Source organism: Stegostoma tigrinum, chromosome 19 (assembly GCF_030684315.1).
Source record: "Stegostoma tigrinum isolate sSteTig4 chromosome 19, sSteTig4.hap1, whole genome shotgun sequence".
In the NCBI taxonomy this organism is placed as follows: Eukaryota; Metazoa; Chordata; class Chondrichthyes; order Orectolobiformes; family Stegostomatidae; genus Stegostoma; species Stegostoma tigrinum.
In genome coordinates, this window is record NC_081372.1 from 60,843,782 (window position 1) to 60,861,273 (window position 17,492).

The window sequence follows — 17,492 nt, forward strand, 5'->3', positions numbered from 1 at the left end:
TCAATGGGAACAGTTTTATATTGTTCCCCTATGTTGGCGAGAAATTGGCACGAGATGGAGTGCAACACCTTCAAATTGTGAACCAACTCCCATTTATCCCCTTTCTTTTAGCTTGTTGCATTCTTTCTCGCTGTGTCCTCTCAACATAGTACCACTTGGGAGGGGGCAGTCTTCTCCCTTGGGTCTGGAAGTTGGACACGATTGTTCTGCCATCCTCACATTTCAATCACTTAATCTGAACTATCAACATCTTTTCCCCACCAGCACTGTGCCCCCCCACCCCGTCACAACATCATACCCCCCACATCCCCCTCTCAACTACAGCGTGGGTGTTGCCCACCCCCACAACACTTCAGCTCTGATTGGGGGTGGGGGGCGCGATTTCTGGACTTGAGATGTGGTCTCTCCATGGATGCTGTCTGACCCTCTGAACTCCAGCATTTGATTTTTTCAGTACAGATTCCAGCATCTGCAATAATTTTCTCCAAGACAAACTAGGACTGTTTTCTTTGAAGCAGCATGCATAGATAGAGTTGACAGTCAGAATCTTTTTCCCCCAGAGCTGAAATATCTCATTCATAAGGTCATGCATTTAAGGTAAGAGAGGGAAGTTCAAAAGAGACATGGGGCATTTTTTTTAAAAAAGAATATAGGGTGGTGAGTGTCTGGACACTGCTACCAGGGTGGAGGCGGCAGATAAGATAGGGACATTTAAGAGGCTTTCAGATAAGCACATGAATATGCAAGGCAAGGAGGGATATGGACCAAGGTCAGGCACAAGGGATTATTTAATTTGGCATCACCCTCAGCACAACATCGTGGGCTGAAGGGCCCGTTCCTGTGCTGTTCTATGTTCTATTGCATAAACTCATTTCGCACTTTGAAATCTAATCCAGGGTGACAGAACAACTGTCAAGTCAATATGCCCCTAAAGTGAAAACTGTAATGAAGGAAACAAGTATACACTTAGTGAAGAGATAACGTGTAGAGCTGGATGGACATAGCAGGCCAAGCAGCATCAGAGGAGCAGGAAGGCTGATGTTTCGGGCCTAGACCCTTCTGAAGAAGGGATTAGGCCCAAAACGTCAGCTTTCCTGCTCCTCTGATGCTGTTTGGCCTGCTGTGTTCATCCAGTTCCACACCTTGTTATGTCAGATCCTCCAGCATCTGCAGTTCCTACTATCTCTGAAACACATTTAGTGAAGTTAGGATGGATGCATTAGGAAAAAAACAGGTAGGCAGAAATATCATTTAGCAATGGGCAATCTTCCAAGAAATGAGATGGAAAATACCAGAGCTACTCAGGAGGTCTGGCAGCATCTCTAGAGAGACAAAAAGAATTCAGATTTAAAGTCTGATATGGGCTTCTGCAGAAATGTTCTTTTTATGCATGCTCCAAAAATCCAATGCCTGCAGAATATTCCTTTTACATTAGAGTTTCACCAAAAGATAGCAAGAAGCACAAGTGACATGCGAAAAGTTTTAGTATTAAAAAACCCAACTGATAGCTAGGATTTCAAATATTGGCAGGAATATTGGTAAAGAGCAGGGAAGTAGGAAAAATTGGATTACTGTTTGAACAGCTAGTACAGAATTACTGGGTCAATCATCTCTTTCTGTGCTGCATTCTATACGTCTATATTACTCACTCACTCAAACCCCAAGGCAGACTGATTTTGTTGCCAATTCTTAAAACATTACTATGAGAATAAATTACAGAGCATGCAGCACACACTCCAGGAAAAAAAAAGGAAAGTATGCATCAGGTAATTTGTTTTCAAATTAGATCACTCATTGAGAACACAGAAGAATCAGGCTAATCTTAGGAATAAATCTATGTCTTCCCTGTGTATACAGCAAACATCCAGAGAAAGCATGTTGCTTGCTTTGGGAATGTCATCTAACACAGCAATGATTCAGAACGTTTTTTTAAAAAGACACAGGTGCTAATTATTTTTAAAACACACTTAACTTAATGTGGTTCAAAATATTTAGGAAAATAAGTATTTAATTTCATGAGTGCCTGAATGTAGCCTACTGGTGACAAAGCTAGTTATACAATAAGATGTTGTTAAAGATGAAAGGTGCAGAAAATATTTCCAAGGGTGTTGTCAGGGTTGGAGGGTTTCAGCTAAAGGGGGTGGCTGAATAGGCTGTGGCTATTTTCCCTGGAGCATTGAAGGCGGAGAGGTGATCTTGTACAGGTTTATAAAATCATGACGGGCATGGATAGGGTGAATAGTCAAGGTCTTTTACCCAGGGTAGGTGAATCCAAAACTAGACGGAAAAGTTTAAGGTGAGAGGGCAAAGATTTAAAAGGGGACTAATGGACGGCTTTTTCATGCAGATGGTGGTGCATGTATGGAATGACCTGCCAAAGGAAAGAAGAGGAGACTGGTGCAATCACAATATTGAGAGAGCATCTGGATGGGTGAATGAAAGGAAGGGTTTAAAAGGGATAGGGGCCAAATGCCTGCAAATCGGACGAGATTTAATTTTAGTTACCTGATCAGTATGGACCAGTTCAACTGAAGGATTATGTGCGAGATGTACAACTCTGACTCAATTCAATTCAAACACCATCCTGCAAAAGCACTGTAGTTTTAAACTCAGAACTGTTCATGTCAAATTTGGATAAGGAGAGGGCATAATGGTTGGATAGCGAGTGTGGTGTAAAAGACAAAGTAGTTCAAAGATAAATAAATCCATAATTCAGAATTCTATCCTTCCAGTTTTGGCCACTTGTACAACTCAACTCTGCCAAAGGCTAGGTTGAAATTCAACAGTATAATCAGTAGTACAACAGTTGACAACAGCGTATTTAAGCACATGACTTAGTTCAAATCCTAAAAATTAGTACAGACGACACTGACATTTTCACGAAGTTTGTAAAGAACTTGCATTTGTTCAGTACTTTTCTGAAACTTCAAAGTCCAAAAGTGCTTCACAGCTAACTAAAAAGGGTAAAGTCACCATAGTTTTACCACAACATAGGGCTGTAATCTCTTTATAGTAAGACAACTGGTGATGTTTTAACTTGAGCGACCACGCTTCAAGGAAGAGGAAAGGTTGAGAAGCAGAGTCCTTCACTGTCATCTCAGTCAGTGCAGGAATTGAACTCGCGGCGGTAACATCGGTTTGGATTGTAAACTGGTCGTCTGGCCAACCGGGCTGACTGAACCTCTTATAACAAAGTGTGAAGCTGGATGAACACAGCAGGCCAAGCAGCAACTCAGGAGCACAAAAGCTGACGTTTTGGGCCTAGACCCTTCATCAGAGAGTTATCTTGGATTCTCCAGCATCTGCAGTTCCCATTATCTCTGACTGAATCTCTTCACAGCCAAGTAAATACAACCATGACTACATTCCAAGATATGCACAGAAATGCAACAGCTGAAGTGTCTCCACTTGAACAAACCTCTCATTAAATGCTGTAAAGGGCTATGAGAGACGTCATGCAAAATGTCCACAAGACAAAACAATTTTACATGCCAAAACAAAGGTGAAGAAGGTCTAACAGTAGCTGGAGGTGGCGGCGGCGGCGATTAACGAGAGCACGCACGCGAAATAATTACCTTTCAACTTCACTGACCCTCTGTCGGAAGGGATCTCTATACAACTGCTGCTAAACCTTTTAGGTTGCTCCAGCGCCTTAACTTTGAGATTTCCAGCATCCAGTTATATGTTTTAGTAAGTTCACTAAAATTATCACAACCTCAATTTTGACAAATCACAGTCCATCTTACAATCATAATCACTAACTGTTGAGATTTAGACAGAACAGCTTTCTCTCTCAGTATTTAGTCCACAATTATTTCTTCCAACGTAAAATATTTCATTTTAACATTCGCTGGCCGACATACAAGTCCCATAAAACAAAAATATAAAACTATGATCTTTACTCTAGCTAAGACGTTTACAAACGCGACTACTTCCCAAACTAACATAGAGCTGACAGAACACAACTGTCTTCAGCAAGCTCTACGCTTCGTTATCTCGGATTCTCCAGCATCTGCAGTTCCTATGATCTCTACTTCCCAAACTATTATCTTGCCTCTGATGGTCTGGCAGCATCTTCGAAGGAAAAAAAAAAGTTAACGTTTCGGGTTCACGAAACATTAACGGTGATTTTTTTTTCCCCTTCGCAGATGCTGCCAGACTTGCTGAGCTTTTCCAACAACTTTGTTTTTGTTCCCGATTTACAGCATTCGCAGTTTTTTCGGTTTTATGTCTTGCCTCTGATGTTCACTAGGGTGTTGGCAACATTTTGAGTTATTGTTTCACATTTCCTACATACGTAGTTTCTCCATTTTTTTAAACCCACTGCACAAAATCATCACAATAAAAGCCTACACTGCAAAACATAAAACGTTAATAGCTGCTCACCCAACATTGAATGTTTCAACTGCCTCAAGTCGGCTGTAACTGGGACAACCACTTACCCCAAGCAGACAAACTTTCAGCTCCCTCAAAGCCATGGCATTAAAAACTGGCAGCTTTCAGAAATCCACACACATTCCCAGCAGGACATTTAGGAGGAAAAAAAGAAAGGAAAGAAATAAAGCGGGAAAGGGAAACAGAGCAATCACCTTTTTAAAACTTTTTTAAAAAAGTTTTAAAAAGCTGCACTAACGAAGGGAGAACAGGCCGAGAATCAGCCGCTATGAACCGCAGCGAACCTCCCTTTCCACAGGGCCGCCGCCGCCATCTTGCAGAGCCACCGTCACGTGACCAGCCAGAAGGTGCTGCAATTCGAATATATTTTTGAAAAGTGATTCCTTGAATTGGTATTGATTCCTGTTTAGATCTTAAAAGAGTCTCCATGTTGTTTTTAATCCTATGAGATAACGTAAAGCCCGAGGGGAGGGTCCAGAACGTTGGGCACGTGATCATCTGTCCGGATTTGAAAATAATTCTACCCTGCTTTAATTTTGATTCGAAATAAGCTGTCTGACAGATGGCTACTAGAAAGCGTTTCGCTGCGCTTGGCGCATTCATTTATTTCGTTCTTTAATTACGGAAGTGGGTATCCTGCCCTCCCCTCTACCCCCAGGTCTATCCAAGATGGCGGGTATGCCAGTTTTAAGTCTGCTATCAGCTCTTTTGACACTCTTTATCAACGCCTTTCAATAAGTTTCCTTTTTTTAACCTTCATCTTCTCTCCCTCCCAGGCCTCTCCCTGTATTACGAGGATTCACAGGACGAGCTGGAAGAATGTGAGTATGGCGTAGATCTGTTATTGGGGTTGTCGGGCTGTGAGATTCTGGGGCCCCGGCCTCGATTACAGAGATAGCGACTTGTGGCGGGGGAGTGGTGGAAAGAAGGGGGTGATCAGTGCCCTGACAGCTCGGCTTTACCCTCCTCTTTCAATTTCCCTTGTTGGTTCTTTGCTATAAACGTTCCTCAACAGATGCTGAGTTTATTCTCTCTCTTTTTAACCCACCCCGCTCCCTCAATCTCACGCTGCCCACTGCAGCTCCCTTGGTTTCTCCCCACCGGGGAGGGAGAGGTGCTTGTCACCGTCTGATTGTATTCGGTTTCTGTGATGCCTTTCTCCTTTTGGCATCGATGTTATTGTCGCTATCGTAATAACTTCAGACCCTGCTTCTCCGCGAGTGGGATTAGAGAGGTTGCAGTGTATCTGAACTGAGCTGTATACGTGACGCTGCAGTACTGGAATCTCAGTGACTAAGCTCTGTGGTTGTCCAGTTGAAGTGGATGCTGATACATGAGTTGTTGCTTTTTGTTTTGGAAAACCCTCTAGTTTTAAACACTGCTTAAATTTCCCGTGAACATCCTGATTCTCGCAGGCGAACCTGAATGAGTTTACCGTTGAATTGGAGGATTTAGGTATTATTTTAAATGTTGAATTTCACGATGCTGTTAGAACAGATCACTGAGGGGAGGCAAAATAGAATGTATCACGAAAAGCTGTTTTAAAATGTCTATTTCTTCATCATCAATTTAAAAAATTCTTAATAAACGTTTGGAATTTTAAATAGTAGCTACATTATCTGCTTGAAACCCTTAATGGCCCTGTTTTGGCGAACATATAAGCTACCATCGTGGAGAACAGTTGTGCACTATTAAGTTTTGTGCCTCAAGAACCTTTAATGCATAGAAAAACCTGATTGACATAAATTGCGCTTGTACTTTAAAGGGCCTGCCTAATATGAAATTTAATAAGGTAACTAAAATCCTGATTTTGAAATTAAGGTTACATCTGACATTAAAAGACAAAATCAGAAATAGCTGGAGAAACCTAGCAGGTTTGTTCTATGAAGGCTCACTGGACCTGAGTTGACTCTGCTTTCTCTATATAGGTGCAGCCAAATCTGCTGAATGTCTGCAGCCATTTCTGTCTTTGTTTAAGATTGCACCTGTTCACAGCACTAACTGAAGGAATTGATTAATTTTGATTTCAGAATTGGCAACATTGGGAATGAATTGTATCAGAGATAATGGGAACTGCAGATGCTGGAGAATCCAAGATAACAAAGTGTGGAGCTGGATGAACACAGTAGGCCAAGCAGCATCTTAGGACCACAAAAGCTGATGTTTTGGGCCTAGCATGCTGCGTGTATGCAGACTAATAACATTGGGATTATGGGAGCATCATATTTGGTATACTTAAGTATTTAAGGACACCAGTGTTGCTGGGGTGTCTATTTGACAGTGTCCTTATTTTATCACTGACAGATTTTCCCCTCGTTCCCTCAAAAATTTCTACATGTGTACGGGTTCCTGTGCTGGACTCTAGTTGGCCCACCAAAGGATTTGCTTATGTCTTAGACCATTTATCTTCAGGAGATCCTAAGGGAATTCTCTGCCAATTAATCAGGTTTTAAAGCATTACATCCAGTAGCAGAAATTATTAAACAGTTGTTTGATTTTGTGGTGTTGTTAGAGTTAGCCAAGATCTCCACGTCAAATATTGTTAGTGAATTTTATTTTACTTTGACTTGAACAGACAAATGTTGCCTTGGTTTAATGTTTTTCTCCAAAGCACTACTGTGATAGAAAATGAATGATGACAGGCTATTTACCAAATGGGGCATCAACAAAGCTAGACATCTTCTCATTCATTGTTCACACGTACTTCCAACAGGGCTCTGTAAATGGACCAGCATCCATGCCCACATGCAGGAACAATGGGGCTAGTTATAGGAACTATGCTGCAATCCCTCCTGAAATCAGCTTGTCACACCTAGGATTGTTATGGTCTGCTGGAGGCTGTGCCACAATTGTCGCTGCTTTGCATGCTGAATATTGATGAGCCTGCTATTTGGAACAAAACAAACTGAATGAGGATTGACAAAAAAAGGTCTTTTTATGTAGTTTAAGAAAAATCAGATCCAAAGTTTTTTGGAAAATTTAAAGCTATCTTAGCAACTACTGGGAGCTTAAATTACATGATTATACAGCTTCGAACCTATATGTAAATGATTGTAAAATTGTACAGATATCTAATAGTTGATCTGTGGCTATGTTCGAGTTAGCAAGTCACTATTGTTATCTCACCTGAAAATTGCTATTATAAAAATTTCCTTGGTTAAAAGTCTGTGATAATTGTTACAAGTGGACTGTCACATAAATTTAACCCCAGTTGGCAAATTTAAGCTATCTGCAACAGACAGAGGCCATTTTATGGTTGCTTAGTCACTGCAGTATCTCTGATCAATCAAAGTAACGGCTTGATGTCACTGAGTTAATTATTGAACACCTACACAGTGGAGCTGGAGCTTTTACTCCTCAGAGCCTCTATATGTCTAGCTCCTGACTGCATCTGCAATTAGGTTTCAGCCTCTGCTATAGTACTGAAACGGTCCTTACATACACACACAATATTGTATTATTCTGATTATTTACCACAGTTTCTCTTTATTCTTTTTGACCTGTCTTTTATGACCACTGGTCATATCATCCTTCTGCAGTGCCCCTTTTCTGTTATAAATTTTGGACCTGTCTGTGTACCATTGTTCCATTCATATCGATCCAGCTGTAGCCAGAGAATCACCCACAATGACTTCCTGTCCCAATCCCATACAATTGGCTCCAGAGCACCTAACTCTATCCCCACTCTGCCCCTGCAAAAGGTTTTGTCCTTGGCCTATTTTAATTCTCATGTGAACACCATTCCTTGGCATTGTAATCTAGAAACGTATAAGATTCTACATATATGCTGATGCAGCTCAACCACACTGCCACCTCACTCAAGCTGTTGACCATCTGATTTATCCCTGTTTTTCACTCATCCTGTGCAGAATGTCAGACAATTTCCTGTCATTAACTAGTGGCAAGAACAACGCCACTGTATTTACATTGCAAACCGCTCTTCTTTCTGGATGCAGTCTGAGGCTGAAATGAATTTTGTAACTTTACTGCTTTATTTGACCGAGAGTAGAGCTTCCAATAAGAATTTTGTAAGTCACTGATCCTGATCTTGTGTCGATCGTGCATCTTACCTATGTGGGGCTATTTCCATAATTCTTGAATCAAGCTGCCTGTTTTGTTTGGCGGAGTCTTGGGTTTGGCATTGGGCTTCCTAATGCCATTCCACCCTCCCTCCCAGGTCCAGAAAGATCAGACTTAGCCTGGTGTAGAGACTTACATTTGTTAGCAACTCTGCTATCCCAGTGGACCAAAACTGAATGAGAACCATGAAGCACAAACTGTTTCTCAGGGCTTACTTTTAAGTTTGGACTGCTGTTTCTGCTAGGCTGTTGGACGATGGGTGGTATGGAACTGTTCTTGTACGTCAAATCCCATTTGAAGTTACAAAATAACTGAAGCCCCTGATGGTAAATGATAGTCCCTTAACCTCAACCAATAGCTCCAGGACTCCTTGTATCACAAAAGATTTTCTTGTTGTCTCTCCAGTGTTTGACAATGGAATCCATGCACGTCTAACTACTTTGAGTGGCTGTATACAATGACTGAAAACATTGAATTAATGAAAGGACTGGTGTAGTCAACATGCAGCCGAGTCCAAGGTTTACCTGGTCATTCCTGGGGATGTGGAGAAACTACTGCCACAAATTTTCATCTTTGTTCTGGCTGCTGTCCCACCAAAGCATCTGTGATTGTGTCCAACGCAGCAGAGTGTGGAGCTGGAGGAACACAGCAGACCAGGTAGCTCCAGAGGAGCAGGAACGTTGACGTTTTGGGTCGGGACTCATCTTCAGAAAAGAGATTATGGATGTGAGCTTGCTCGCTGAGCTGGAAAGTTAGTTTTCAGACGTTTCGTCACCATTCTAGGTAACATCATCAGTGAGCCTCCGACGAAGTGCTGGTGTTATGTCCCGCTTTCTATTTATCTGTTTAGGTTTCCTTGGGTTGGTGATGTCATTTCCTGTTCTTTTTCTCGGAGGATGGTAGATGAGCTCCAAATCAATGTGTTTGTTGATAGAGTTCCGGTTGGAATGCCATGCTTCTAGGAATTCTCGTGCGTGTCTCTGTTTGGCTTGTCCTAGGATGGATGTGTTGTCCCAATCAAAGTGGTGTCCTTCCTCATCTGTATGTAATGATACGAGTGATAGTGGGTCATGTCGTTTTGTGGCTAGTTGATGTATCCTGGTGGCTAGCTTTCTGCCTGTTTGTCCAATGTAGTGTTTGTCACAGTTCTTGCAAGGTATTTTGTAGATGACGTTCGTTTTGCTTGTTGTCTGTTTCGGGTCTTTTCAGTTCATTAGCTGCTGTTTTAGTGTGTTGGTGGTTTTGTGGGCTACCCTGATGCCAAGAGGTCCGAGTAGTCTGGCAGTCATTTCGGAAATGTCTTTGATGTAGGGGAGTGTGGTTATGGTTTCTGGGCCCGTTTTGTCTGTTTGTTTGGGTTTGTTGCTGAGGAATCGGCAGACTGTGTTCATAGGGTACCCATTCTTTTTGAATACGCTGTATAGGTGATTTTCTTCTGCTCTTCGTAGTTCCCCTGTGCTGCAGTGTGTGGTGGCTCGTTGGAATAATGTTCGAATGCAGCTTTGTTTGTGGGTGTTGTGATGGTTGCTCCAGTAGTGCAGTATTTGGTTCGTATGTGTTTTCCTGTAGACGCTGGTTTGAAATTTATAGTTGACTGTTCGCTCTACTGTGACATCTAGGAATGGCAGTTTGTTGTTGTTTTCCTCCTCTTTTGTGAATGTTATGCCAGTAAGGGTATTATTGATGATCTTGAAGGTTTCCTGTTCACATCCATCAACATCAACCTGGCCAAAGAAACATTGACTACACTATTAGCAGAACTGAAGACACATACACCAGACGCCACCAACCTCATTAGCAAGGACAACATCATCAAGCTAGTGGACCTATGCCTTACCACCCACTTCACTTTTAATAACAAAACCTACAGACAAACCAATAGTACACCCATGGGATCTCCGATATCAGAGTTCTTAGCAGAGGCAGTAATGCAGAGACTCGAACAAACAGCTCTGCCAATCATCCAACCCAAACTTTGGGTCCGCTACATGGATGACACCTTTATCATCACTAAACAAAACAAATTAGAGGAAACATTCAGTTTTGAAAGTATTGGATCTTTGTGTTCAAAGCCTTGACGTTGTCAGCTGTGACTGGGAGTGTGTGCAGAAAATTCAATGTCATGACAGACTGTTCCATTGGGAGTACCATGGATGGTATACCTGCTAATGGAAGGTGGTTCAATGCATCTGCATTTGCTACTTGGCCTCATGAACAGTTTTAATCTGTAATTATAAACAATTTAATATTAGAACCCACCACAGAATGCAGCCTGAAGCTATGGGCGACACTGCTTTAACCTCTTTAATCAGTATAAGTAGGGGGGTGTGATCCGTGATTATCTTGAAGCCTTGCCAATAAAAGATGATGATGGAATATTCTGACTCCAGATATGATCACCAATCCTTCTTTTTCTATTAAGCCATATTTAATCTTAGCATCCAGGGGTTTGCCTTATGCAATTGGACATTCCTGTTCAATGGGCCACCTATGAGCTAATACCACTTCGATGCTGTATCGGGAGACATCGCCCGTCAATACCTGACCTCTCTTAGGATCATAGTGTAACAATGCAGAGGGTAATGATTTTTTTTTTACTTCATCAAAAGCTAAAGAGTAATGGAATGCATCTTTTTATACTGCATTCAGATCACACAAAAATGAGGGAGATATTGCATTTGATTTAACACTGAAAAGTTCATTCTTGATGTCAAACATAAAAACATAGAAAATGGGTGCAGGAGTAGGCCATTTGATATGATCATGGCTGATCAAGCAATTTCCAGGATCTCACTCCCACTTTTTCTCCATACACCAATCCTTTTAGCCGCAAAGATCACATCCAGCTCCCTCTTGAATATATCTAATGAACCAGTCCCGACAGCTCTCTGTTGTAGAGAATTGCATAGGTTCACAACTCCGAGTGAAGAAAGTCTACCTCATCTCAGTCCTAAATGACTTATCAAACAATTACATATTTAGACATTATAAATATTACTAAATACTTAGACTTTCAAAGCGAACTGGGGAAGCTTTTGATGATTTGGCACCAAGGTCACTCTGGGACTTGAGCATATGATCTTTCCATGAGGAAAAACAATATTCTCAGGTGTCTTATTTTGACTGAGATGCTATTACTAGGAATTGGATGATTTTTCAAAAGTTTTTTAAAAAGGCTAATTATTGCCTCTTGTTTGTAGGGTATTGGTCTATAGCAGTTGGCCGTTTTGTTTTCTGATATAACTGCACTTCAAACACTAATGAATCCACTGATGCTTTGAAACATTGAGGAAAACTGCTTTACAAAAGCTTGGATTTTTTTGAATGTTTTGAAATTTGTTGGGAATAATATCTGGTTCATGTATTAGGAGTTAACTGATCAACAGTTGCAGCTTAAGTTGCTGTGAAACCAATTCAGGCTCCTAGCTCCAGTCCTTACAGATGACAATGAGAACTTAGAGTCATAGAGATGTACAGACAGTCAACTTGACACTATCTACACACGTCTTTAGTAGAATTGTGGCAGTTATTTTGACAGGTACTACTAACCAGCAAGTGACATGGAAGGAAGGTTAGCAATTGGATCAAGCTTTAAAAGCTTCTTTGCATCCCAATTTTCTAATGTTAGGGCAAACCCTTGCTGTTGGCATCTCAAGATTTATTTCTATATTGTAAACATACCCATCTTCTCCAACTCTACCCCGGCCCAGGGTTTGCACAAGCATTCTCCCCTTTTCCGAGATGCTTATTATTTCATACTTGATGGGTACGCAAAGTACTTACAGTACATTCGGACCATTTTATTTAGCATTTGCCTGCATGATTTTAGTCACCCTCCATTGCGCAATGAATCTTTATGCTTTGTATCTTCCTGCTCTGAGCCTGCATTGATACTCTGTAATACGCAAACCTGCATCATGTTTTTCTTAGATAACAGGGTGTAGAGCTGGATGAACACAGCAAGCCAAGCAGCATCAGAGGAGCAGGAACTTCTGATCAGTTTTTCTTATCAGGCACTGCGACTGTTTTGCCTATTCTTTGTTAGAATTGAGTGACCCCTGTCAATGCTACCACCTGACACTTTGTTCTTGGCTTACAGTTGGGTTTGATGAATACAGCTCTGACTGTGATGGAATACGGATTACCTCCTTTTTGGATTTGGCAAATCAAGATGAAATGACCCCTCTTTCCAGACTGGAGAAATACGCTGCCAGTGACAATGTATTCAACAGGTAAGGCAAGAAGCCATAGGGACTTGCATATGAAGGGCTGATCAAACTATAGCAATCCAGCCTGGAAGACTTTGCATCTCGAGAGATACCTATTTCCTGTACACTTTTGCACTGTTGGCATATCTTGTGTTTGGAGGTTTGGATGTTTTTGACACTGTTACGTAACAGGAACGAGAGTAGGGCATTTAACCCTTCAATCAGTTTCACCATTCACTGAGATCATGACTGATCTGTGCCCTAACTCCATATTCTTCCATTTGGCCTGTTTCTCTTCATACCATACTTGATTTTAAATCCGAGAGAATCTTTTCATTAACAACTGAACTAGCATTAATTGCCATTAGTAGAACAGAGCTTCAATCACACACCCATTTTGTGTAGAAGTACTTATGAACATATCCTGAAATGCCCTGCCCAAATTGTCAGACTTTGCCCCTATTTGTAGAATCTTCAACCAATGTAAATCGTTTACCTTTACCTACCCTGGCCTTTTCTATTAATATCTTAAAAACTTTGATAAGATGGGCTTGGATGGAGATAATTTGTGTGTACAATGAAAGTTTTTGATTCAGTATCTGGATGTACCTACTAGAGAGGATGCAAAACTTGACCTACAATTGGAAAATAAGGCAGGTCAGATGACTGAGGTGTAAGTAACCAATAATTCTATTAGTTTTAAAATAGTGATGGAAAAGGATAGACCTGATCTAAAAGTTAATGTTCTATATTAGTTCTAAAGGCCAATTTTGACAGTATTAGTCAAAAATTTTCAAAAGTTGATTGGGGGTGGATGTTTGCAAGTAAAGGGACAGCTGGAAAATGGGAAGCCTTCATTAATGAGATAACGAGAGTCCAGAGGCAGTATGTTCCTGTTAGGGTGAAGGGCAAGATTTGTAGATGTAGGGAATGCTGGATGACTGGAGACATTGAGGTTTTAGTCAAGAAAAAGAAGGAAGCATATGTCAGGTGCAGACAGCAGAAATTGAGTGAATCCCGAGAAGACCTTAAAGACAATAGGAGTGTACTTGAGAGGGAAATCAGGAGGGCGGAAAGGAAACATGAGAGAGCTTGGACAAATAGGCTTTACGAGAATCCAAACAGATTCTACAAATACATTAAGGACAAAAGAGTAACCAGGGAGAAAATAGGGCCGCTTAAAGATCGGTAAGGCTGTTTACGTAGGAAACCACAGGCTATCGGGGAGACACTAAGTGTTTACTGTGGAGAAGGATATGGAAGATGGAGAATGTGGGGAAATAAATAGTGACATCTTGAAAAATGTCCAAATTACACAGGGGGTGGTGCTGGGTGACTTAAAACGCATAAATGAGGATAAATCCCTGGGACCTGATCAGGTGTACCCTAAAACTCTTTGGGAAGCTGGGGAAGGATTGTAGAACACCTTGCTGATATATTTTTATGATAGATAGTTACAAATGAGCTGCTGCAAGACAGGAGGTTTGCTAATGTGACCCCACTGTTTATGAAAGGTAGTAAAGAAAAGCCAGGGAACTAAAGACTGTTGACCCTGATGTCGGTGGTGGGTAGGTTGTTGCAGGGAATCCTAAGGGACAGGATTTACGTAGAAACTTAGAAATTAGAAGCCGGAGGAGGCCATTCAGTCCTTTTGAGCCTGATCCGCCATTCATCATGATCTTGGCTTATTGTCCAACTCAGTAGCCTAATCTTGCTTTCTCCCATAACCTTTGATCCCATTCTCCTCAAGTGCTGCATCTCGCCGTCTCCTGGACACATTCAAATTTTTGGCATCAACTACTTCGTGTGATAATGAATTCCACAGACTCATCACCCTTTGGATGAAGAAGTGCCTCCTCATCTCTGTCCTAACTTGTCTACTCTGAATCCTCACACTGTGACCCCAAGTTCTGGACATGCCCACCATCTGGAATATCCTCTTGGTGTCTACCCATCCAGTCCTGTTAGAATGTTGTAAGTCTCTGAAATTTCCCTTCCCCACCCCCTTCCCCAATTCATCTGAACTCTAGTGTAAATCACCCGAACCTAGTCAGTCTCAGAATCAGCCTGGTAAACCTTCGCTGCATGCCCTCAAAAGCAAGAGCATCCTCCTTCAGAAAAGGAGACTAAAACTGCGCACACTATTCCAGGTGTGACCTCGCCAAGCCCCTATATAACTGCAGCAACACAACTCTGCTCCTGTACTTGAAACCTCTCACAACAAAGGTCAGCATACCATTTGTCTTTTATGTCACCTGCTGCACTGACTTGCTTACCTTCAGCGACTGATGCATAAGGACACCCAGGCCCATCAGAAGTGAAGAAGGGTCCAGATCGGAAACATTAGCTTTCCTGCTTCTCTGATGCTGCTTGGCCTGCAGTGTTCATCCAGCTCTACACCTCGTTACCTCATCTTCAGACTAAGCATTTTATAGCCTTCCGGACTTAATCTTGAGTTCAACACTTTAGGATTGTGAATCCGCTCCCATTTCTTCCCTTTCATTTAACTTGTTACATTCTTTGTCACCATGTCCTCTCTCTCTCTCTCTGTCTCTCTCCTCCTCCTCCTCGTCTTCCCCCCCACCCCTCCGCGCGCCAGTAGGCTATCTTCTTTTTCAGGTCTGGCAGTTTGACACATCATTGTTCTGCCATTCTTACGTTCTGATCGCTTAATCTGAACAATCAACACCTTTTCTCCATCAGCACTCTACACCCTTTTACTGCCACCCTTCCCCGCTCCCCCAACTAGAGGATAAATGCTGCCCCCCCCCACCCACTCCACTTGAGCTCTAATGAAGAGACATTTGGACTCGAAATATTAGCTTGCTTTCTCTCCATGGATGCTGCCTGATCCATTGTAATTTCCAGCCTTTGTTGTTTTCAGAACAGGTGCCAGCATCTATAGTAATTTGCTCCTAGAAAAACTAAGGTTGTTTTCTCTGGAGTGGTAAAAGCTTTGATAAAAGTCTATAAAGTTATATGATGCATTGATAAGGTTGACACTCAGTCTTTTTCCCAGATTTGAAATGTCAAATTCTAGAGGTCATGAATTTAAGGTACGAAGGGGAATGTTCAAAGGAGGTGTGAGGGGCATTTTCTTTTTTGAGTGTTAGGTGTCTGTAACACACTGCCACAGGTGGTGGAGGTAGATATGTTTAAGGGGCTTTTAGATATGCACCTGATTATGCAAGGAAAGAAAGAATAGGACCACGAGCAGGCAGATGGGATTTGTTTAATTTGACGTCATGTTCAGCATAACATTTGAGGGCCAAAGGGCCCATTCCTATGCTGTACTGTTCTATGTTCTGTCTTTTCACTTAGGAGAATTCACAACTAGAGAGCATGTATTCAGGTGAGAGGAGAAAGATTTACAACGGACTGGGGAGACAACTTTTTCACACAGAGCATTGAGAAGGTTGAATTGCCAGAGGAAGTGGTAGATACTGGTACATTTAAAAGATGTTTGAACTGGTATATGGATAAGCAAGGTTTAGAGGGATATGGAGGCAAGTGGAGGCAAATGAGACGGGTTTACGTCGGGAAATCGAGTCGGCATGGACAAATTGATCTGAAGGGTCTGTTTCCGTGATAAGTGACCAGAGGGGTGGCACAGTGGCTCATTGGTTAGCACAGCTGCTGCCCAGCACCAGGGACCTGGATTCGATTCCACCTGTGAAGTTTGCACATTCTCCCTGTGCCTCCATGGTTTTCCACCAGGCGCTCCAGTTTCTTCCTGCAGCCAAAGATATGCAGGCTAGGTGGATTGGCTATGCTAAATTGCCCACAGTTTTCAGGGATGTGTAGGTTAGGAGTGTTAGCCATGGGAAATGGAGGGTTACAGGGAAAAGGTAGGGGTTGGGTCTGGGTGTGATGCTGTTCGGACGGTTGATATGGACTTGTTGGGCTTAATGGCCTGTTTCAACGCCATGGATTCTATGAACGGTTTTGTAAATGGAACAAGATTTCTTCGCTATTTCTCAATTAATTAAGAGATGCTGTTTGGCCATTTCGTGTTCTGCTAATACAAGGTATTTGCACCTGATATCAGATGTAAGGCCAAATATATGGTATAGTTTCCACTCCCATTTTTTTGGATAATAATAGTAATGTTAACGAAAATTCAAATTTTGATAATCTCTAAATTCAAGCGCCGAGGAAATTTTTGACAGTTGTTAATTGAGGGATAAATGGATAAATTGACGAATGCCATGAATTTTTAAAAGCAAATAATGTTTGCTTAATGTGCCATTCCAAGGGATAGCATCTCAGACAATGCAGATTCCCTCTATTATACTGGTCTCATGTGCTGAAGTCAGTAGACTTGGAATATGAAGCCATGGCTTTCCGGGACCTAAACCCATGAGCTTCTAATCTACATAGGCATGGTCGACTTTAAATATATATGCAGTGTGATGGATGTTTTTTAACATAAAATTTTCATGTAAATAATATGAAGCTGTAACAGATGGACCTTTTTGGATATTTTCGTCGGTCGATTCAGAGATGTTACTATACGCCGAGGATATAGGTGGGTCTTGAACTTTGGCCCCCGGTCCAGAGGTAGCGGCATTGCTATTGCACTACAGGGGTCCGATGTGCCTTTTATACCTGTTGTTAACCTGGTACAATGTACTGTGTTCTTTCTTTTGAATACCCCCTTTCTCATCTTGCCTTTTACCTTCCAAAATCCCTGACTGCTTGGATTGGTCTCAAAATGTTTTTCAAATATGAGAATCTGGTACCTGTTGATCACATTACTGCCTGAACCTGGCCCATATCCCTATATTGCCTTCCTGTTTATGTGTCTGT

General features: G+C 41.8%; 2 protein-coding genes across 4 annotated transcripts in view; one reads left to right on the forward strand and one right to left on the reverse strand.

The window, feature by feature from the left end:
• Positions 1 to 4,711, reverse strand: part of rab22a (RAB22A, member RAS oncogene family) — a 68,234-nt gene extending 63,523 nt beyond the window's left edge. For both annotated transcript variants that reach the window (XR_007249429.2, XM_048549729.2), the window contains exon 1: positions 4,443 to 4,711. Coding sequence is in view for 1 of the 2 variants with exons in the window: in XM_048549729.2 (XP_048405686.1) it covers positions 4,443 to 4,478 (36 nt within the window). In the remaining variant the exon portion in view is untranslated. The remainder of the gene's footprint in view (positions 1 to 4,442) is intronic.
• A 248-nt stretch (positions 4,712 to 4,959) lies between these two features.
• ppp4r1l (protein phosphatase 4, regulatory subunit 1-like) overlaps positions 4,960 to 17,492 on the forward strand; it is a 105,581-nt gene continuing 93,048 nt past the window's right edge. For both annotated transcript variants that reach the window (XM_048549713.2, XM_059652892.1), the window contains exons 1-3: positions 4,960 to 5,071; positions 5,172 to 5,216; positions 12,575 to 12,707. In XM_048549713.2, coding sequence (XP_048405670.1) covers positions 5,065 to 5,071; positions 5,172 to 5,216; positions 12,575 to 12,707 — 185 coding nt within the window. In that variant the 5' untranslated portion in view covers positions 4,960 to 5,064. The remainder of the gene's footprint in view (positions 5,072 to 5,171; positions 5,217 to 12,574; positions 12,708 to 17,492) is intronic.